Source organism: Trichechus manatus, unplaced genomic scaffold (genome assembly GCF_000243295.1).
Source record: "Trichechus manatus latirostris isolate Lorelei unplaced genomic scaffold, TriManLat1.0 scaffold00046, whole genome shotgun sequence".
Lineage (NCBI taxonomy): Eukaryota > Metazoa > Chordata > Mammalia > Sirenia > Trichechidae > Trichechus > Trichechus manatus.
Window position 1 is genome coordinate 5,577,220 of NW_004443982.1, and position 17,968 is coordinate 5,595,187.

The 17,968-nt window shown below is 41.6% G+C and overlaps 1 protein-coding gene across 3 annotated transcripts in view; it reads right to left on the bottom strand.

The window, feature by feature from the left end:
- Nucleotides 1–15,030, bottom strand: part of ZNF157 (zinc finger protein 157) — a 69,596-nt gene extending 54,566 nt beyond the window's left edge. For 2 of the 3 annotated variants that reach the window (XM_004376889.2, XM_023731884.1), the window contains exon 1: nucleotides 12,944–13,363. In XM_004376889.2, the coding sequence (XP_004376946.2) occupies nucleotides 12,944–13,195 (252 nt within the window). In that variant the 5' untranslated portion in view covers nucleotides 13,196–13,363. Of the gene's footprint in view, nucleotides 1–12,943; nucleotides 13,364–14,730 lie in introns of those variants that run through there. The other variant, XM_023731882.1, reaches the window with a different exon arrangement.
- Nucleotides 15,031–17,968: the final 2,938 nt, after the last annotated feature.

Genomic DNA, 17,968 nt, shown 5'->3' on the forward strand with positions numbered 1-17,968 from the left:
GCTGAGCACTTAACCACTGTACCACCAGGGCTCCTTGGGCTAGGCTATAAAACCAAAAAAACATAACCCGTTGCCATCGAGTCAATTCCGACTCATAGTGCCCCTATAGGACAGAGTAGAACTGTCCCATAGAATTTCCTAGGCTATAATCTTTACAGGAGCAGATCGCCAGGTCTTTTCTCCCATGGAGCTACTGGTGGGTTCAAACTGTCGATCTTTCAGTTAGCAAGTGAGTGCTTAAACACTGCGCCACCAGGGCCCCTTGGGCTAGGCTATAGTAACCAGTTTTTTCAATCAAAAGCTAATTTAGGTATTGCAGTGAAGGTATTTTGCAAATGTGATTAACAATTCATTGATTTTAAGTAAAGGAGATTATCCTCATTAATTTGGCTGGACTTCATTTAATCAGTTGAAAGCCCTTAAGAGCAAACTGAGGTTTCCCTGAGGAAGGAATTCCACCTGTGAACTTCAATGTCAGCTCATGCCCAAGAGTCTCCAGCCTGCCCTTCCCAATGGCCTGCCTATGGATTTTGGACTTGCCTAGCCAGCCCCCACAATCACGTAAGTAAATTCCTTATAATAAATCAATCTATCTATCTCTATGGATATGTGTGTGTGTGTACGTATTCTCTCTATATTTTTATTAGCTTTGCTTTATCTTCCCATTATTTTTATATTATATGATAACCAAATAATTATGTTAATCTCATTAACAACATTCCATCCAAATAAAAAATAGAGAAGTATAATATAAAAGAAGTAAAAATCTTGCAATTTTAGTGTGAATTGGAAATATCAGCATAAGTTCTGTATTTCTTTCCTCGTAAAAAAAGTAGGCTGACTTCTGCTTCTGACTCCTGCCTTTTCCTATTCTTCCTACTAAGTACAACTAAAAACTCTGGATACTGACAGAGACTGGAGGAACCCCTAGAGTATGGCCCCTGGATACCGTTATAGCTCAGTAATGAAGTCACTCCTGAGGTTCACCCTTTAGCCAAAGATTAGACAGGCCCATAAAACAATATGAGACTAAATGAGCACACCAGCCCAGGGGAAGGACAAGAAAGCAGTAGGGGACAGGAAAGCTGGTTATGGGGAACCCAGGGTCAAGAAGGAAAGAGTGTTGACACGTCATGGGGTTGGCAACCAATGTCACAAAACAATATGTAAATAATTGTTTAATGAGAAGCTGGTTTGCTCTGTAAACCTTCATCTAAAGTACAATTTAAAAAATAAATAAATAAAAACCCTGGATATTACATATAAGACAAACATAGGGAGACTCTGAAAGTTAGAGACAAGAAGGCACATCAACTACGGACCTTGAAACCTGAAAACAACTCAGCAGTGCTTTCCTTGAGTTTTTTGTCTCATACATCCCGGACCAGGTGCTGGAGAAACTGGCAGCCCATAAATGTCAATGAACACAGAAAAAAAAAAAAAGCCCCAAGAAAAGCCTGATTTCTCTAGCCAAAGAACCAGGAACAGGGCAACCTAGCAAAACATAAAACTTTTATATAATACAGTGCGATGGATAGCTTTAGTGTTGCCTTTCTTGCTATGGTCTTGTAACTGCCACTCAGGTGATTGGGTGGGACTGTGCAAATGGGGTAACTATGGCCCATCAAGGGGATTGGGGAGCCCTGGTGGCACAGTGGTTAAGAGATCAGCTGCTAACCAAAAGGTCGGCAATTCAAATCCACCAGCCGCTCCTTAGAAACTCTGTAGGGCAGTTCTACTCCACCCTATAGTGTCACTGTGAGTTGGAATTGACTCAGCAGCAACAGGTTTGGTTTGGTTTAAGGGATTGGTCAGTTTTGTCATCCCGCTGGGCTTAGAAAGAGAGCCAATTCCAGAGTAGAGAGAGGATCCCACCATCACCAAGGAAGAGAGCCAAGAGTGGAGCGTGTCTTTTGGACCCAGGATCCCTGTGCTGAGAAGCTCCTGGAACCAGGAGACTGAGAGAGAGAAAGCTGTAACAATGAAGAAGGCGTGAAGCGGTGGCAGAGAAATGGCAGCAGGAGAGACTGGCAGGAGACGATGTGGTGGGCTTCCCGGCCCAGAGAGAGAAAGTTGAGTGCCTTTGGGCAGGAGTCTTGCTGGCAGAGTAGGGTGCCTCCAGGCACTTGGTGGAGCTAGGTTTGCCGACCCACAGAGCTAGAGCTGAGCACCTTCAGGCCAAGGCTTACTGATGGAGTGGGGTGCCTCCAGGCACTTATTAGCAGAGCTAAAAGAGCTTTGTAACACTTTCCTGAGCAGGGCAGAGGCCCAAGGCCAGGGAGAGGGTTGCCTGCAAGCACAGCTGGGAAAAGGCTGTCCTGATGAAGAACTGTATCCTGAGCATTCCTCAGCCTGAATTATAACCTGTTACTTCTCCAATAAACCCCATAATCGTGAGTTCTGTCTGTGTGGCCACTGCAATGAATTATTGAACCCAGCAGAGAAGTAGAGAATGCCGTGGGAGAAATGGTTGGTGTCAGAATTGGTAAAAGTGGCTGAGAGGAGACATGTCTGACCTCCGCCTCATAGGAATCAGCCTTGGGCTGTTGATCTTGGTTCTCCTTCCCCCTTGTGAAGTTAGAGATGCCACCTCCATGCCATTTTTACATATAATAACTTCCTTACTCCAGTCAAGCATCATGGAAAAAACTACAGACTCCATTCCCACCCTTCTCAGCAAAGGTGCAGTGGAAAGTCTACACTTATACCCTTATCTGGTAGTAAAGAGGTACTCCAACTCCCACCATACCAGAATGGTATCAGAAAAGGCCAAGTGAGGAGCCAAGACTCACCCCTACCAGACAGTAATGAGCCACCTTACCCAGCAGTGTCAGTGGAGGATGAACTTCCACTTCAATTTGGCAGTAATGAGGCATCCCTCCCCGTCTCTGCTGGGGTGGCTTCAGAGGATGCTTAGTGGAGAGTCAAGACTTTCATCTCAGCCCAAAAATAACAAGGCCAATCCCTCCTCCATGGTGTCACACTTGGAGAGTAGTAACCAGGCACTACTAATGTTTTCAGTCAGGGAGGTATCAGTAGAGGCATAGTGGAAAGCTGAAATTCTACCCCTATCCAGAATTAACAAGGACCTCCCTACCTTGGGTATCAAGTGGGGAATCTGGACTTTGACCCCACGTGGCAGTATCAAAGTGGCATCCTCCCTTCCCCAAAGTGAAGTCAGAAGAAGCCAGTGAAAACAGAAGATTTAAATAAGAAACACAATCTAAAAACAATACCCAAAATGTTCATGTTTCAATCAAGAATCACTCAGCATACCAAGAACAACAAAGATCTCAAAGTAAATGAAAGAAGACAAGCAACAGATGCCAAGACCAAAATGACAGAGTTGTTACAATTATCTGACAAAGATTTAAAACACTCATCATAGAATGCTTCAATGAGCAATTATAAGCATGCTTTAAACAAATAAAAAAAAAAAACAGAACGGCTTAGCAAATAAATAGAAGATATAAAAAAGAACCAAAAGGAAATTTTAGACTTGAAAAATACGATAACCAAAATTAAAAACTCAATGGATACCTTCAACAACAGAATGGAGGAGAAAGAGGAAAGAATTAATGAACTAGAAGTTAGAAGAATAGACATTACCCAATCTGACTGAACAACATGGAGAAACAGACAGGGAAAAAAGCCTCAGGGACTTGTGAGACTATAACAAAAGAACTAACATTCATGTTATCAGAGAAGAGTAATAGAGTAGAAGGAGGGTGGGGCTTAAAAAAAAAAGAAAGAAAGAATGGCTGAAAACTTCCCAAATTTGGCAAAAGACATAAATCTACAGATTCAAGAAGCACAGCAGATACCAAACAGAATAAAACCAAAGAAATCTACAAGATACATTCCACACATCAATGTTAAACTTCTGAAGACTAAAGACAAAGAAAGACTATTGAAAGCAGGGAGAAAAACACCTTTCCTACATGGGAAAAACAATTCAAATGACAGATTTCACATTAGAAACCACAGAGGTCAGAGGAAATAGCACAACATTTTCCAAATGCTCCGAGAAAAGAACTTGTTGACACAAAATTCTACATCCAGTGAAAATATCCTTCAAGAAGAAAGAAGAAATCAAGACACGCTCAGATGAAGGAAAACCAACAGAATTGGTCACCAGCAAACCTACCCTAAGAGAATGGCTAAACAAAATTCTCTAAACAGAAAAGACACAATAAAAGAAGGAATCTTGGAATATCAGGAAGAACACAGTAAATACAAATATGGGTAAGTATAATAGACTTTCCTCCTCCTCTTGGGTTTTCTAAATTGTGTTTGACAGTTGAAGCAAAAATTATAGCACTGTCTAATTAGTTTTAAATGTATGTAAATGAAATATCTAATACTATTATATTATAAACGGGAAAGTAAAGAGAATTAAAGGGCAGCAAGGTTTCTGTACTTCATTCAAACTGGCAAAAAGATGACAGCAGTGAACTGTGATAAGTTACGTGCATATAATCTAATAACTAGAACCATTTAAAAGGCTATGCAAAAATCACTCGAAAACACTGTAGATAAATAAAAATACAATTTTAAAAAATGTTCAAGTAACCCACAGAAAGGCAGGGAAAAACAAAACAGAAAGAACAAACAGTAAACAAAAAATAAAATAGCAGACTTAAGCCCTAACATATCGATAATTACATAAAATATAAATGATCTAAACACACCAATTAAAAGACAGAAATTGGTAGAATGGATTAAAAACATAACCCAACCGTATGCTATATAAAACACTTCAAATATAACAATATAGGCAGGTTGAATGTAAAAGTATGAAAAATATATATTATGCAAAAATCAAAGACAGCAGAAGCATTAATATCAGATAAAGCAGACATAAGAGCAAAACAAATTACCTGAGAGAGAGAGGGGCATTATATAAAGATAAAAAGGTCAATCACTGCAGTGCAATGGGTTTCTCTTATATTTGGCCTTTCTGGCCTTGGGTATGGGAGAAAGATGTGGCAGTCTGCTTCCATAAAGATTTACAGCCTTGGAAACCCTATGGGGCAGTTCTACTCTGTCCTATAGGGTCGCTATGAGTCGGAATCGACTTGACAGCAACAGGTATGGGCCTTGGGTTTATAACTCTGCCAAAAATGACTGGCTGGCTGCAGCCTGCCCTATGATTGGTCTATTTTACACACCTTGCAGGGATTAGTCAGTTTACTATGCAAATACGGTACATAAACTACCCAATAGGATTAAGTGACCTTGTGGGGAATGGTTAGTTTGTGGTCCAGCTAGGAGGGCCATGCCCTGAAATTGATAAAGAATTTCCTTATATAAGCAGCCAACACAACAGAGGTTTTCAGAGAGAGGCAATGGGAAAGAGGGAACCTCCTAAAAGAACTATAATACCGGTCAAGAGCTGAAACACTAAAGAAGACACGAGACGGCGGCAGCAGAGTGAGCAGCAGGAACCACAGGATCAGCAGATGGCTATGGTGGTGCTTGTCAGCCCGCAGAGAGAAAACTGAGCGCATTTGGGCAGAAGGCTTGCTGGCAGAGCAGGGTGCCTCTGGGCACTTGTCGGCAGAGCCAAAAGAGCTGTAATACTTACCCAAACAGGGCAAAGGCCCAGCAAGGCCCAGGGGCAGAGGCAAGGCCCAGTGAGGCCCAGGGGCAGAGGCAAGGCCCATCGAGGCCCAACAGCCAAGAGAATGACATGGCCAAGAGAAACACCTACCTGCCCGGCTGGCCAAGAAGGAGCTGAGAGCCATCCTGTTTGGAAGCTGTCTTGATTGATGAACTACATCCTGTCTCCTGGGTTGCATCCTATTACTTCCAAGTTGATCCTGAACCTGAGTTGTAGCCTGTTACTTCCCTAATAAACCACATAACTGTGAGTATGGTCTGTGAGTTCTGTGTGGCCGCTGCAACAAATTATCAAACCCAGTAGAGAAGTAGAGAGTGCCACGGTGGGGGGAGATGACTGGTGTCAAAAATGGTAAAGAAGTTGGAAAGCAGAGATATGTCTGACCTCCACCTCATAGGAACAAGCTTTATGCTGATCCTGATTCTCATCCCTCCTCCCAAATGTAGACAGCTTCTGACACTACACTACAACCACCAAGGAGACATAGCAACCCTAAATGTGCATGAACCAAAAAACAGAAGCAAAATCTGATAAAACTGAAAAGGAGAAATAGACAAATTATAGTTGGAAACTTCAACAACAGTCTCTCAACAATTCACAGAACAATTAAACAGAAAATCTGCAAGAATACTGAAGAACTCAGCAACACCATGGCTCAAAAGGATCTAATCAATATCTATAAAACACTCCACACAATGGCAGACTACATTCTTTTCAAGTGCCCATGGAACATATGGAAACCCTGGTGGCATACTGGTTAAGAACTACAGCGGCTAACCAAAAAAAGGTCGGCAGTTTGAATCCACCAGGCACTCCTTGGAAATTCTATGGGGCAGTTCTACTCTGTCCTATAGGGTCACTATGAGTCAAAGTCAACTCAACGGCAATGGCTTTTTTGGTTTTTATGGAATATATACCAAGATAGACCATATCTTAGACCATAAAACAAACCTCAACAAATTTAGAATTGAAATCATACAGTATGCTCTCCAACTACACAGGAATGAGGCTGGAAATCAATTAATGGAAAGATAACAGAAAAACCTCTAAACACTTGGAAACTAAATATCATACTTTTCATTAATCCAAGGTTCAAGGAGGAAGTCTAAAGGAAATTAAAAAACAAAAACAAAAAACATTTACTGTTATGGATTGAATTGTGTCCCCCAAAAATGTGTTGTAAATCCTAGCCCCTATACCTGAGGATGTAAGCCCATTTGGGAATAGGGTTTTCTTTGTTATGTTAATGAGGCCATATCAGTGTAGGGTGTGTCTTAAACCAATCACTTTGGAGGTATAAAAAGAGCCAGATTAGCACAGAGAGAAGCACAGTCGCTACAGTGGAGATCTTCAAGGAACAATGCTGAGAAGAATGTTACAAAAGCTGAGACAAGGATTCTCCCCCTGAGCGGACACAGAGAGCCTTCCCCTAAAGCTATTGCCCTGAATTCAGATTTCTAGCCTCCTAAACTGTGAGAAAATAAATTTCTGTTTATTAAAGCCACCCACTTGTGGTATTTCTGTTACAGCAGCACTAGATTTACTTTAATGAAAATGAAAATACAACATATCAAAATTTGTGGACCACACCCCAGATACTCTTTTAACTCAGAACTGAATTCACTCCCGAAGTTCACTCTTTAGCCAAAGATTACCAAACCAGAACTACTGCTGTTGAGTCAGTTCTGACTCACAGCGACCCTATAGGACAGGGTAGAACTGCCCCATAGGGTTTCCAAGGAGTGGCTAGTGGATTCAAACCTTTTGGTTAGTAGCCGAGCTCTTAACCACTGTGCCACCAGGACTCCCCGAAGATTACATAGGTCTATAAAACAAACAATAACACATGAGGAATGTGCTTCTTAGCTCAATCATATAAAAGAGACTAAATGGGCAACACCTGCCCAAAAGCAATGACAAGAAGGCAGGAAGGGACAGGAAAATGGGATGAATGGAAACAGGGAACCCAGGGTGGAGAAGGGGAGAAGGTTGACACATCACATGGATTACAACCAACGTCACAAAACAATTTGTGTATAAATTGTTGAGCGAGAAACTAACTTGCTCTGTAAACATACACCTAAGGCACAATTTTAAAAAAAGTAAAAAATAATCATCTGAATGAAACTAAACAGTAAACATTTACCCTAGATCAAAGATGGGAGGGTAAGGGGGGACAGGGAAACTAGATTAATGGAAACAGAACAATCAGAATGGAAATAATGAGAAAGCTGATATATTATGAAAACTGTAACCAATGTCACTAAACAATATGTACAGAAATTGCTAAAAGAGAATCCAATCTGCTGTGTAAACTTTCACCAAAAATACAATGAAATATTTTTTTAAAAAGTTCAAAAAAACTGTGGAACACAGCTAAAGCAGACACAAGAGGGAAATTTATAGCACTAGATACATGCATTCAAAAAGAGGAAACTCTCAAATCAAAAATGTAAGCTCCTAACTCTAAAATCTAAAAAAAAAGAAAAACCCAGAGCAAACAAAAAGAAGGAAATAATAAGAGATGAAATTGAAAATAAAACAAACAAAAAAAAAATCAATGGAACAAAGAGCTGGTTCTTTGAAAATATCGATAAAATTGACAGATCTCTAGCAAGAATCACAAGGGAAAAAAGAGAAGACATAAGTCGTCAATCTCAGGAATGAAACAGAAGATACTGCTACAGACCCTGCAGACATCAAAAGAGACCCTGCAGACATCAAAAGGATACTAAAGGGGAAACTACAAACAACTCTATACATATAAATTTGACAACTTAGATGAAATGGACCAACTCCTAAAAAAAACACACACTACCACAACTCACCCAATATGAAACAGATCATTTTAATCGCCCTATAACTATTAAGAAAACTGAATCCAGATTTTAAAACTCCCCCAAAAAAGGAATCTCTAGGTCCAGATGGTTTCACTGGAGAATTTTACCAAACTTTTAAAGAAGAATCTTCCAGAAAATACAAGATAAGGGAACTCTTCCCAACTCAATTTATGAGGCCAGTATTTCCCTGTGGTAGAATGAAAAATGTCCCCCCAAAAGATATCCATGTCCTAATCCCTGGGACCTATGAATTTCACCTTATATGTAAAAAAAGGGGGGAGAGTGACTATGCAGATGTGATTACGTTAAGGATCTTGAGATGGAGAGATGATCCTGGATTATCCAGGCCCTAAATGCAATCACAGGTATCCTAATAAGAGGGAAGCAGAAGGAGTTTTGACACACACAAAGGCAATGTGAAAATGGGGCAGAGAGAGATTTGAAAATGTCGGCCTTGAAGATTGGACTGATTTGGCCACAGGCCAAGGAAGACCGGAAGTTGGAATAGGCAAGGAACAGGTTCTCCCCTAGAGCCTCCAGGGTAAGCACAGCCCTACTGACACATTGATTTTGGCCCAGTGATACTGATTTGAAGCTTCTGGCCTCCAGAACTGTTAGAGAATATATTTCAGTTGTTTTAGTCTACCGTGTGTGGTAATATTATAGCAGCCACAGGAAACTAACACATTCCTATACCAAAACCAAACTAAAAAGAAAACTACAAGCTAATCTTGTTGTTGTTAGGTGCCATCGAGTCGATTCTGACTCATAGCGACCTTATATATAACAAAACGAAACAATGCCTGGTCCTGTGCCATCCTCACAATTTTTGCTGTGCTTGACCCCACTGTTGCAGCCACTGTGTCAGTCCATCTCATTGAATGTCTTCCTCTTTTTCGCTGACCCTCTACTTTACCAAGCATGATGTCCTTCTCCAGGGACTGGTCTCTCCTGATAACGTGTCCAAAGTATGCAAAACGAAGTCTCATCTTGCCATCCTTGCTTCTAAGGAGCATTCTGGCCGTACTTCTTCCAAGACAGATTTGTTGGTTCTTCTGGCAGCCATGAATATTCAATATACTTTGCCAACACCATAATTCAAAGGCATCAATTCTTCTTCAGTCTTCCTTATTCACTGTCCAGCTTTTGCATGCATATGAGGCAACTGAAAATATCATGGCTTGGGTCAGGAGCACCTTAGTCCTCAAAGTGACATGTTTCCTTCTCAACACTTTAAAGACGTCTTCTGCAGCAGATTTGCCCAATGCAATACAAGCCAATATCCCTCATGAATACAGACACAAAAATTCTTAACAAAATATTAGCAGATTCAGCAATATATTAAAAGAAGTATATACCATGACTAAGTGAGGTTTATTTTAGGAATGTAAGGCTGGTTCAATATTCAAAAATCAATCCTTATAATCCACCATGTTACCAAGGTAAAGAAAAAACACATGATCAAATCAACGCAGAAAAGCATTTGACAAAATTAAACATGAATTCCTGTGGAAAAAAAAACTCTCAAAAAATAGGAATAGAATGGAACTTCTGCAACTTAATAAACCGCATCTAAAAAAACCTCACAGGTAACACCATATGTACTTAATGTGAAAAACCGAAGATCAAGAACAATGCAAGGATGTCCACTCTCACAACACTTACTCAATATAGCACTGGAAGTTCTAGCCAGTGCAATAAGGCAAGAAAAGGAAATAAAAGGAACACAAAATAGAAAGGCAGAAATTAAAACTGTCCCTTTCTAAAGATGAAATGACTGTCTATGTAGAAAATCTCAAGGAATCCAAAAATTCTTAAAACTAGTAACTGCATTCAGCGAGGTCAAAGGATACAAGATAAACATACCAAAATCAACTGTATCTCTATACGTTTGCAACGACAACACAGACACCAAAATAAATATTATAATACCATTTAATCACTGGAAAAAAAAAGAAATACTTAGGTGTAAATATAAGAAAATATGTACACAGCTTGTATGCTGAAAACTACAAAACACTGATAAAAGAAATTAAAGATCTAAGTAAATACAGAGACATACCATGTTCATAGATTAGAGACTCAACATAGTAAAGATGTCAATTCTCCCAAAATTGATAAACAGGGTTAATGTAATTCCTATCAAATTCCCAGCAAGACTTTTTGTAGATATGGGACAACACTATCTGTCCTCTAGGGCCGCTATGGGTCAGAACTGACTCGCGGCAACAGGTATTCTAAAATTTATAAAGACAAAGGAACTAGAAGAGCTAAAACAATATTGAAAAAAAATAATGTAGGAGTAATCAGTCTACTGAATTTCAAGTCTTATTATATATAGCTATAGGAATCAAGACTGTGCATGGAGGGATAGACACACAGATCAATGGAATAGACAAGAGAGTCCAGAAATAGACCCGTATGACAAATATGCCCAACTGATTTTTTACAAAGATGCAAAAGAAATTCAATATAAGTAACAAAGCCTTTTAGAAAAAATCTTTCAGGAAAAAAACACAGGAGAAAATCCTTGGGATCTAGGGCTAGGAAAAGAGCTTTTAGACTTGACACCAAAGACACAATCCATTAAATGAAAAACTGATAAACTGGACTTCATCAAAATTTAAAACTTTTGCTCTGCAAATGGCCCTGTTAAGTGAATAAAAACACAAACTACTGACTGGGAGAAAATATATGCAAACCATATATCCAACAGTGAAAAACTCAACAGTGAAAAAACAAGAAATCCAATTAGAAAACGGGTCAAAGACATGAACAGACATTTCGCTGAACAGGATATAAAGACAGTGTGATGGATGGCTTTTATGTGGCCTTTTCTCACCATGCTCTTGTAATTCCCACCCAAGTGACTGGGTAGGACTGTGCAAATAAGGTGATTGTGGCCCACCAAGGGGACTGGTCAGCTTTGCCATCCCATGAGGCTTAAAATGAGCCATCCCAGAGGTGGGAAGAGAGGAGCTCACCACGACCAAGAAAGAAGGGCCAAGAGTGGGGTGCATCCTTTGGACCTGGGATCCCTGCACTAAGAAGGAGACCAAGACAGGGAGAGAGCGAGCTATAACACTGAAGACGGCGAGAAGCAGTGGTAGAGAAACCGCGGCAGGAGATGGCACAGTGGGCTTCCTGGCCCACAGAGCGAGAAAGCTGAGTGCCTTTGGGCCAAGGTTTACTGGTGGAGTGGAGTATCTCTGTGCACTTATTGGCAGAGCTAAAAGAGTTTTGTAACGCTTGCCTGAGCAGGGGCAGAGGTAGAGGGCCAGAGAGAGGTGTGCCTGCAGCACAGCTGGGAAAAGGCTGTCCTGATGGAAGAACTGTATCCTGAGTGTTCCTGAGCCTGAATTGTAATCCGTCACTTCCCTAATAAACCCCATAACTGTGAGTATTGTCTGTGAGTTCTATGTGGCCACTGCAATGAATTATCAAACCCAGCAGAGAAGCAGAGAGTGCTGTGGGAGGGATGGATGGTGTCGGAATTGGCAAAGATGGCGGACAGAGGAGGCATATCTGAACTCCACCTCATAGGAATCAGCCTTGGGCTGTTGATCTTGGTCTTCCTTCCTGCTTTTGAAGTTAGAGGAGGTCAAATACCACGACCCCCCCCCAACCAGTTTTACAGGTGGGAAATATGCACATGAAAAGACATTCAACATTATTAATCATTAAGGAAATTAAAATCACAATGAAATATCACTACACACCTATCAAAATGTCTAAAATAAAAACTAGTGACAATACCAAATGTTGACAAGGATACAAAGAAACTGGATCATTCATGTACTGCTGGTAAGAATGTAAAGTCATATAGTTACTCTGGAAAAGAGTTTAACAGTTTCTTTTAAAAGTTAAAATGTACTTAGTATACAATCCAGCAACTGCACTTGTGTGTACTTACCCCAGAGAAATGGAAAGTTATGTTCACACAAAAACTTGTATACAAATGTTTATATTTACAGCATCTTTATTGATAATAGTCAAAAACTGGAAACAATGAAGATGTTCTTCAACCGGTATATGGTTAAACTGTGGTACATACACACCATGGAATACTACTCAGCAATCAAAAGGAACAGACTATTGATAGACGCAACAACCTAGATGAATCTCCAGAGAATTATGCTGAGCGAAAAAAGTTAGTCCCAATTATTATACTGTATAATTCCATATATAATATTCTTGAAAAGCCAAAATTATAGAATTGGGGATCAGCTTAATGGTTACCAAGGGTTAAGAAGGGAGTACGGAGGAAAGTAATTGTGAGTATAAAAGGGAAACACGGGGGATCCTTTTGGTTATGGAAATGTTCTATGTGCGAATATTCTGGCTGTGTTATTGTACCAAGGTTTTGCAAGATGTTACCATTGGGGGTAACTGGATAAATGGTCCATTGCATTTGAATCTACAATTATCTCAAAATAACAAGTTCATCTAAAAAAGGAAAAAGTAGGTTCCTCTTCCTTACCTCAAATGATCTGCCAGGTTCTCCTGGAACCAGGGCAGGGAACCTCTGGGGTGATTTCCCATTAGCTGGCATGTTCACCCTGGGCCTCAGCCCACCTTCCAAAGCTGGAGGGAGAGGTGTCTGTATGTGGGCTGGGGTTGGAATGAATGGAAGATCCTGCAGCCTCCAGTAAGGGGTAAGGCTTAAGAGCTCCACAGAGAAACCAAGAAATCCTAGAAGGACAGTATTCATGCCATCAGTATCATTCCACATTCACCCACAAAGTTCAGTAACTCCCAGCTCTGAGTATTAGAGTATTAGTATTAGTGGATTATAAAAACAATCATGACATTTGGAGTCAAATTGATAAGTTTGAACCCACTTATTCTAGGGTAGCTCCACAGGGGGCCTCACACCTTACCCAGCCAGCCCACCCCTCAATTCCAGGTTCAAGGCAGATCTGGCTTCTGGACAGGAGGTGGAGGAGACTGGCGCACTGAATCGAGCTGCAGCCCCATGGGGTGAGGAACAGGGGACTTGTCCATGGGGATCTGGTGGGTGACTGTGCAGGCAGGAAACCTAGCAACATGGTAACCTGAATGAAAGGGAATGGGTAGTCCTTTCTGCCTTCTTTAGTTACTTTTGCCATTTTAGTGTGAAAAATCTCTCTTAAACTCATCTACAGGGAAGCTTTTTGCCTCTTTTTTCAAGAAGTAGATAGTTCAACATTAATAATATTAACATTATTCATTAAGTCAGCAAATTAGGGGGAAAACATGCTGCTATTAACTTACCCCAAAAATGCATTTGTCACAATTCAGCAGTCATTACTAACAAGAATGTAAACTAAAATTGGGACATAAGTAAAACACTTAAATCTCACAAAAATCATTTATGAAACACAACCCTGAAATAAATCCAAAAACCAAACCCACTGCCATCTAGTCGATTCCGACTCAGTGATCCTGCCTTGGAAACTCTATGGGGCAGTTCTACTCTATCCTATAGGGTCACTATGAGTCAGAATCAAACGACAGCAATGGGTTTGGTTGGTTTTTTGTTAAGTGCTGTCTTGCTATTTTGGAAAACAAAGAGCACCTTAATTGCTCGGGCTATTTTCAGAAACCAGAGACAACGGCAAAGCCAAGTCTTTGTCCCACACAATATAAACTACTTAAGAATAAACTTCTTTTTAAAGGAGCTGCACTTACACGATTAAAAATGTTTAAAACATTTTTGACAAATATAAATAATCAGACTTATTATACTCCAGGATAAGATTTAATAAAAATGTCAACTCTCCCGAAGGTATTATATTAATGTAAAAAATGAATCAAAAATAAAAATTAAACATATCTCAATAATAAGAGGGTGTATAAAATTTTGTGAAATGAAGCTAAAGAGTTTCTTAAAGGGTAATTTTGTTCTTAAATATATTTTAAGAAGAAAGTCTATACGCTAATGAATTAATATCCAACTTACGTTAGAAAAAGAACGATGGAATTTAACTCAAAGAGAATAGTACAGAGAAGATATTAAGAAAACATAAAACAAAGGTACATCAGAGAGGATCAACTAGACCAAAGCTGGTTCATTGGAAAGATCACTGAAAATAAAATTAGGAAGTCTCTGGAGGAGGAAAAACCTAAACACAGGCTATTAAGACATGACAAGAAGCAGCAGTTAAATCTAAAAACTGACTACCCTTGGGGCCCCCATCCCTGACGCCTCCGCCAGATTGCCATTCACCAGATTCTTTACAAACTGACAATTAATCATCCCGAAAAGCCAAGGAAGCCATCACTTACCCCTCAAAATCACCTCGGTGACTCTCACGACATTAAACCTCGTGCACCGCGCCGCGCGCCAATAAAACGGCCTCTGAGGGCCACTTCCGTTTCCTAACGCTTCCGTCACCCCTGACACTGCCCTTTCTAGGGCTGCTGGTTTTTCACAAGACCATAAGGGCTGGCGAGGTTGTAGTCTACCCACACACACAACAAGGCGCAATTAGGAATCTTCCGCGACTTTCCGGGTTCAGTGTCCCTGAGTGGCGTTGTCAGGCAAGGAACATGGCTGCGCTTAAGCAGCTTCTATACGAGGGCCGCCATCTTAGCGTCCACTCCGTACAGTAGGACTGTTTCACAGAAGGCGGGGCGGGGGGGTTGGCCGGGGATTAAGGGGTAGAAACCTGAAGGTATCCGGAAGGAACTAGTCTTGGAACTAAGTTCTATAGATTTCTGCAAAGTTCAGAGAAGCAAAGGTATCCTTTCATCACGGGGGTGTGTCCTGATCCTCAAGGGAGATACCACTGCGTAAAGGAGAAAAAGTCAGAGTTACAGTTGTCACTGGGGAGACGGAGAAGATGGTACAGTCCCCCCCCCCCGGCCGATACCACCGGGCAAAAGGGGGAATGAATCAGAGTGGCACAGCCCCCTCCTTGAAGATACACCACCAGGAAGAAGGGGAGAAGTCAGAGTAATACATTAAAGTTATTTACTGGTTGCCATGGAGTCGATTCCGACTCACAGCGACCCTGTAGGACCGAGTAGAACTGCCCGACAGGGTTTCCAAGGCTGTGATCTTGACGAAAGCTGACCGGCCACATCTTTCTCCTGCCGAGCGCCTGGTGGGTTAAAACCGCCAGTTTTCGTTTAGCAGCAGCCCAGCGCTTAACCATTGCGCCACCAGAGCGCCTTACTAAAATAAAAACAACATTGCCTGTCGAGTGGATTCCGACTAATAGCGACCCTATAGGACAGAGTAGAACTGCCCCATAGGGTTTCCAAGGAGTGGCCTATGGATTCAAACCGCAGACCTTTTTGGTTAGCAGCCTTAACTTTTTTTTTTTTTTTTTACATACATTGTTATGAGACCCTAACCGCTCACCCCATTCTGCAACAGCACACTCCTCCCCTCCGCCCCTGATTCCCCATGAACATTCAACCAGCTCCTAACTCTCTTTGCCTTCCCATCTCACCTGTGGACAGAAGCTGCCCCTTTGGTTCCTTGTATCTACTTGACTAAGAGGCATATTCTTCACAAGTATCACTTTATATCCCACAGTCCAGTCCAATCCCTGTCTGAAGAGTTGGCCTCAGAAATTGTTTTAGTTCTGGGCTGATAAGAGAGTCCAGGGACCATGCTTTCTGGGGCGCCTCCAGTCTCAGTCAGACCATTAAGTCTGGTATTCTTACTAGAATTTGAATTCTGCATCCCATCGTTCTACTCCTCCATCAGGGACCCTCTGTTGTGTTCCCTGTCAGGACATTCATTGGTGGTAGCCAGGCACCATCTAGTTCTTCTGGTCTCAGGCTGATGAAGTCTCTGGTTTACGTGGCCCATTCTGTCTCTTGGGCTAATACTTTCCTTGTGTCTTTGGTGTTCTTCATTCTCCTTTACTGCAGCCTTAACTCTTAACCACTGTGTCACCAGGGCTCCACTAAAATGATAGTAAACCAAAAAACCAAACCCACTGCCAACAAGTGGATTCTGACTCAAAGCGACCCTATAGGTCAGAGGAAAACTGCCCTATAGGGTTTCCAAGGCTGTAATCTTTACTGAAGCAGACTGCCACATCTTTCTCCCACAGAGTGGTAGGTGGGTTGAACTGCCAACCTTTCTGTTAGCAGCCAAGCGCTTTAACCACTGTGCCACCAGGGCTCTGTAAAATGGTGGTAGATAGGAATAATAAAAATAATAGCCTTTGATATGGACAGCTAATATTTATCAGCAAATTGTCAGTAGAAAAAAGTCTAGAAAACTTCATAAGCATTATTTTGATGAAAATGCATCCCTAAAACACTTTCCCAATTTCTGCTGCTAACCAGGTTGCAGACACTTAGCCTCTCATATGGAAATTCAGAATCTGTTACTGACTCTTGGAAGAGAAGACAGAATTCTGGATGCTCTTTACCTCTGAACTCCTATACATTCTTCAAAACCTGTTGTTATTAGGTGCCATCAAGTCGATTGTGACTCATAACAAAAAACACTGCCATCGAGTTGATTCCCACTCATAGTGACCCTATATGACAGAGTAGAACTGCCCCATAGGGTTTCCAAGGAGTGCCTGGTGGATTCAAACTGCCGACCTTTTGGTTAGCAGCCAGTAGCTCTTAACCACTATGCCACCAGGGTTTCCATAGTGACCCTGTATACAGCAGAATGAAACACTGCCCAGTCCTGCGCCATCCTCACAATCACTGCTATGTCTGAGCCCATTGTTGCAGCCACTGTGTCAATCCACCTTGTTGAGGGTCTTCCTCTTTTTTGCTGGCCCTCTACCAAGCATGATGTCCTTCTCCAGGGATTGGTCCCTCCTGATAACATGTCCCAAGTACGTGAAACAAAGTCTTGCCATCCTGGCTTCTAGGGAGCCTTCTAGCTGTACTTCTTCCAAGACAGATAGGGTCGCTATGAGTTGGAATCTACTCAATGTCAATGGGTTTGGTTTTGGTCTTCAAAACCTACTTCATGTTGGAGGCGGGGCCAAGATGGTGGCGTAGTCAGACAGCTGCCTATATCCCTCTTACAACAAAGACTTGGAAAAACAAGTGGTTTGATTGAATATGAATATCTAGGATCCCTGAACAAGGCAAAGTTAAGAAGTCGGACTGAGTGGCGGAGGGAGAGGGAGATGGTTTGGAGGAAGCAAGCAGCACCAGAGCTGCAGCGGCTGGACTGCAGCTCTTCAGCCACTCCGGGTCCACAGTGAAGCAGGCAAACAGCTGTGTGCATGCTCAGGAAGCAGTTTCCACAACGAGAGAGATCGGGCAGCAGAGATTCTGCTTGGAAGCTCCGAACCAGTAAAAAGCAGCTCCCAAGAGGCTAAAGATAAATACATGTGTACGGCCTTTCGCGGGGATTTTAAAAAACGGGAAAAAAAACAGCCCTTTTGGGAAAAACCTCTCTCCCTTTTACCTCCTCCCTCCCTGCTGTGCACCAGGAGTCCACTGGGCTGGAAGTAGATCCCAAAAGGCGCCCTGACCCATTCTCCTGGCCTTGGAGAGGGAACAAATAAGCTACTGGCTCCCCTAAGCAAGG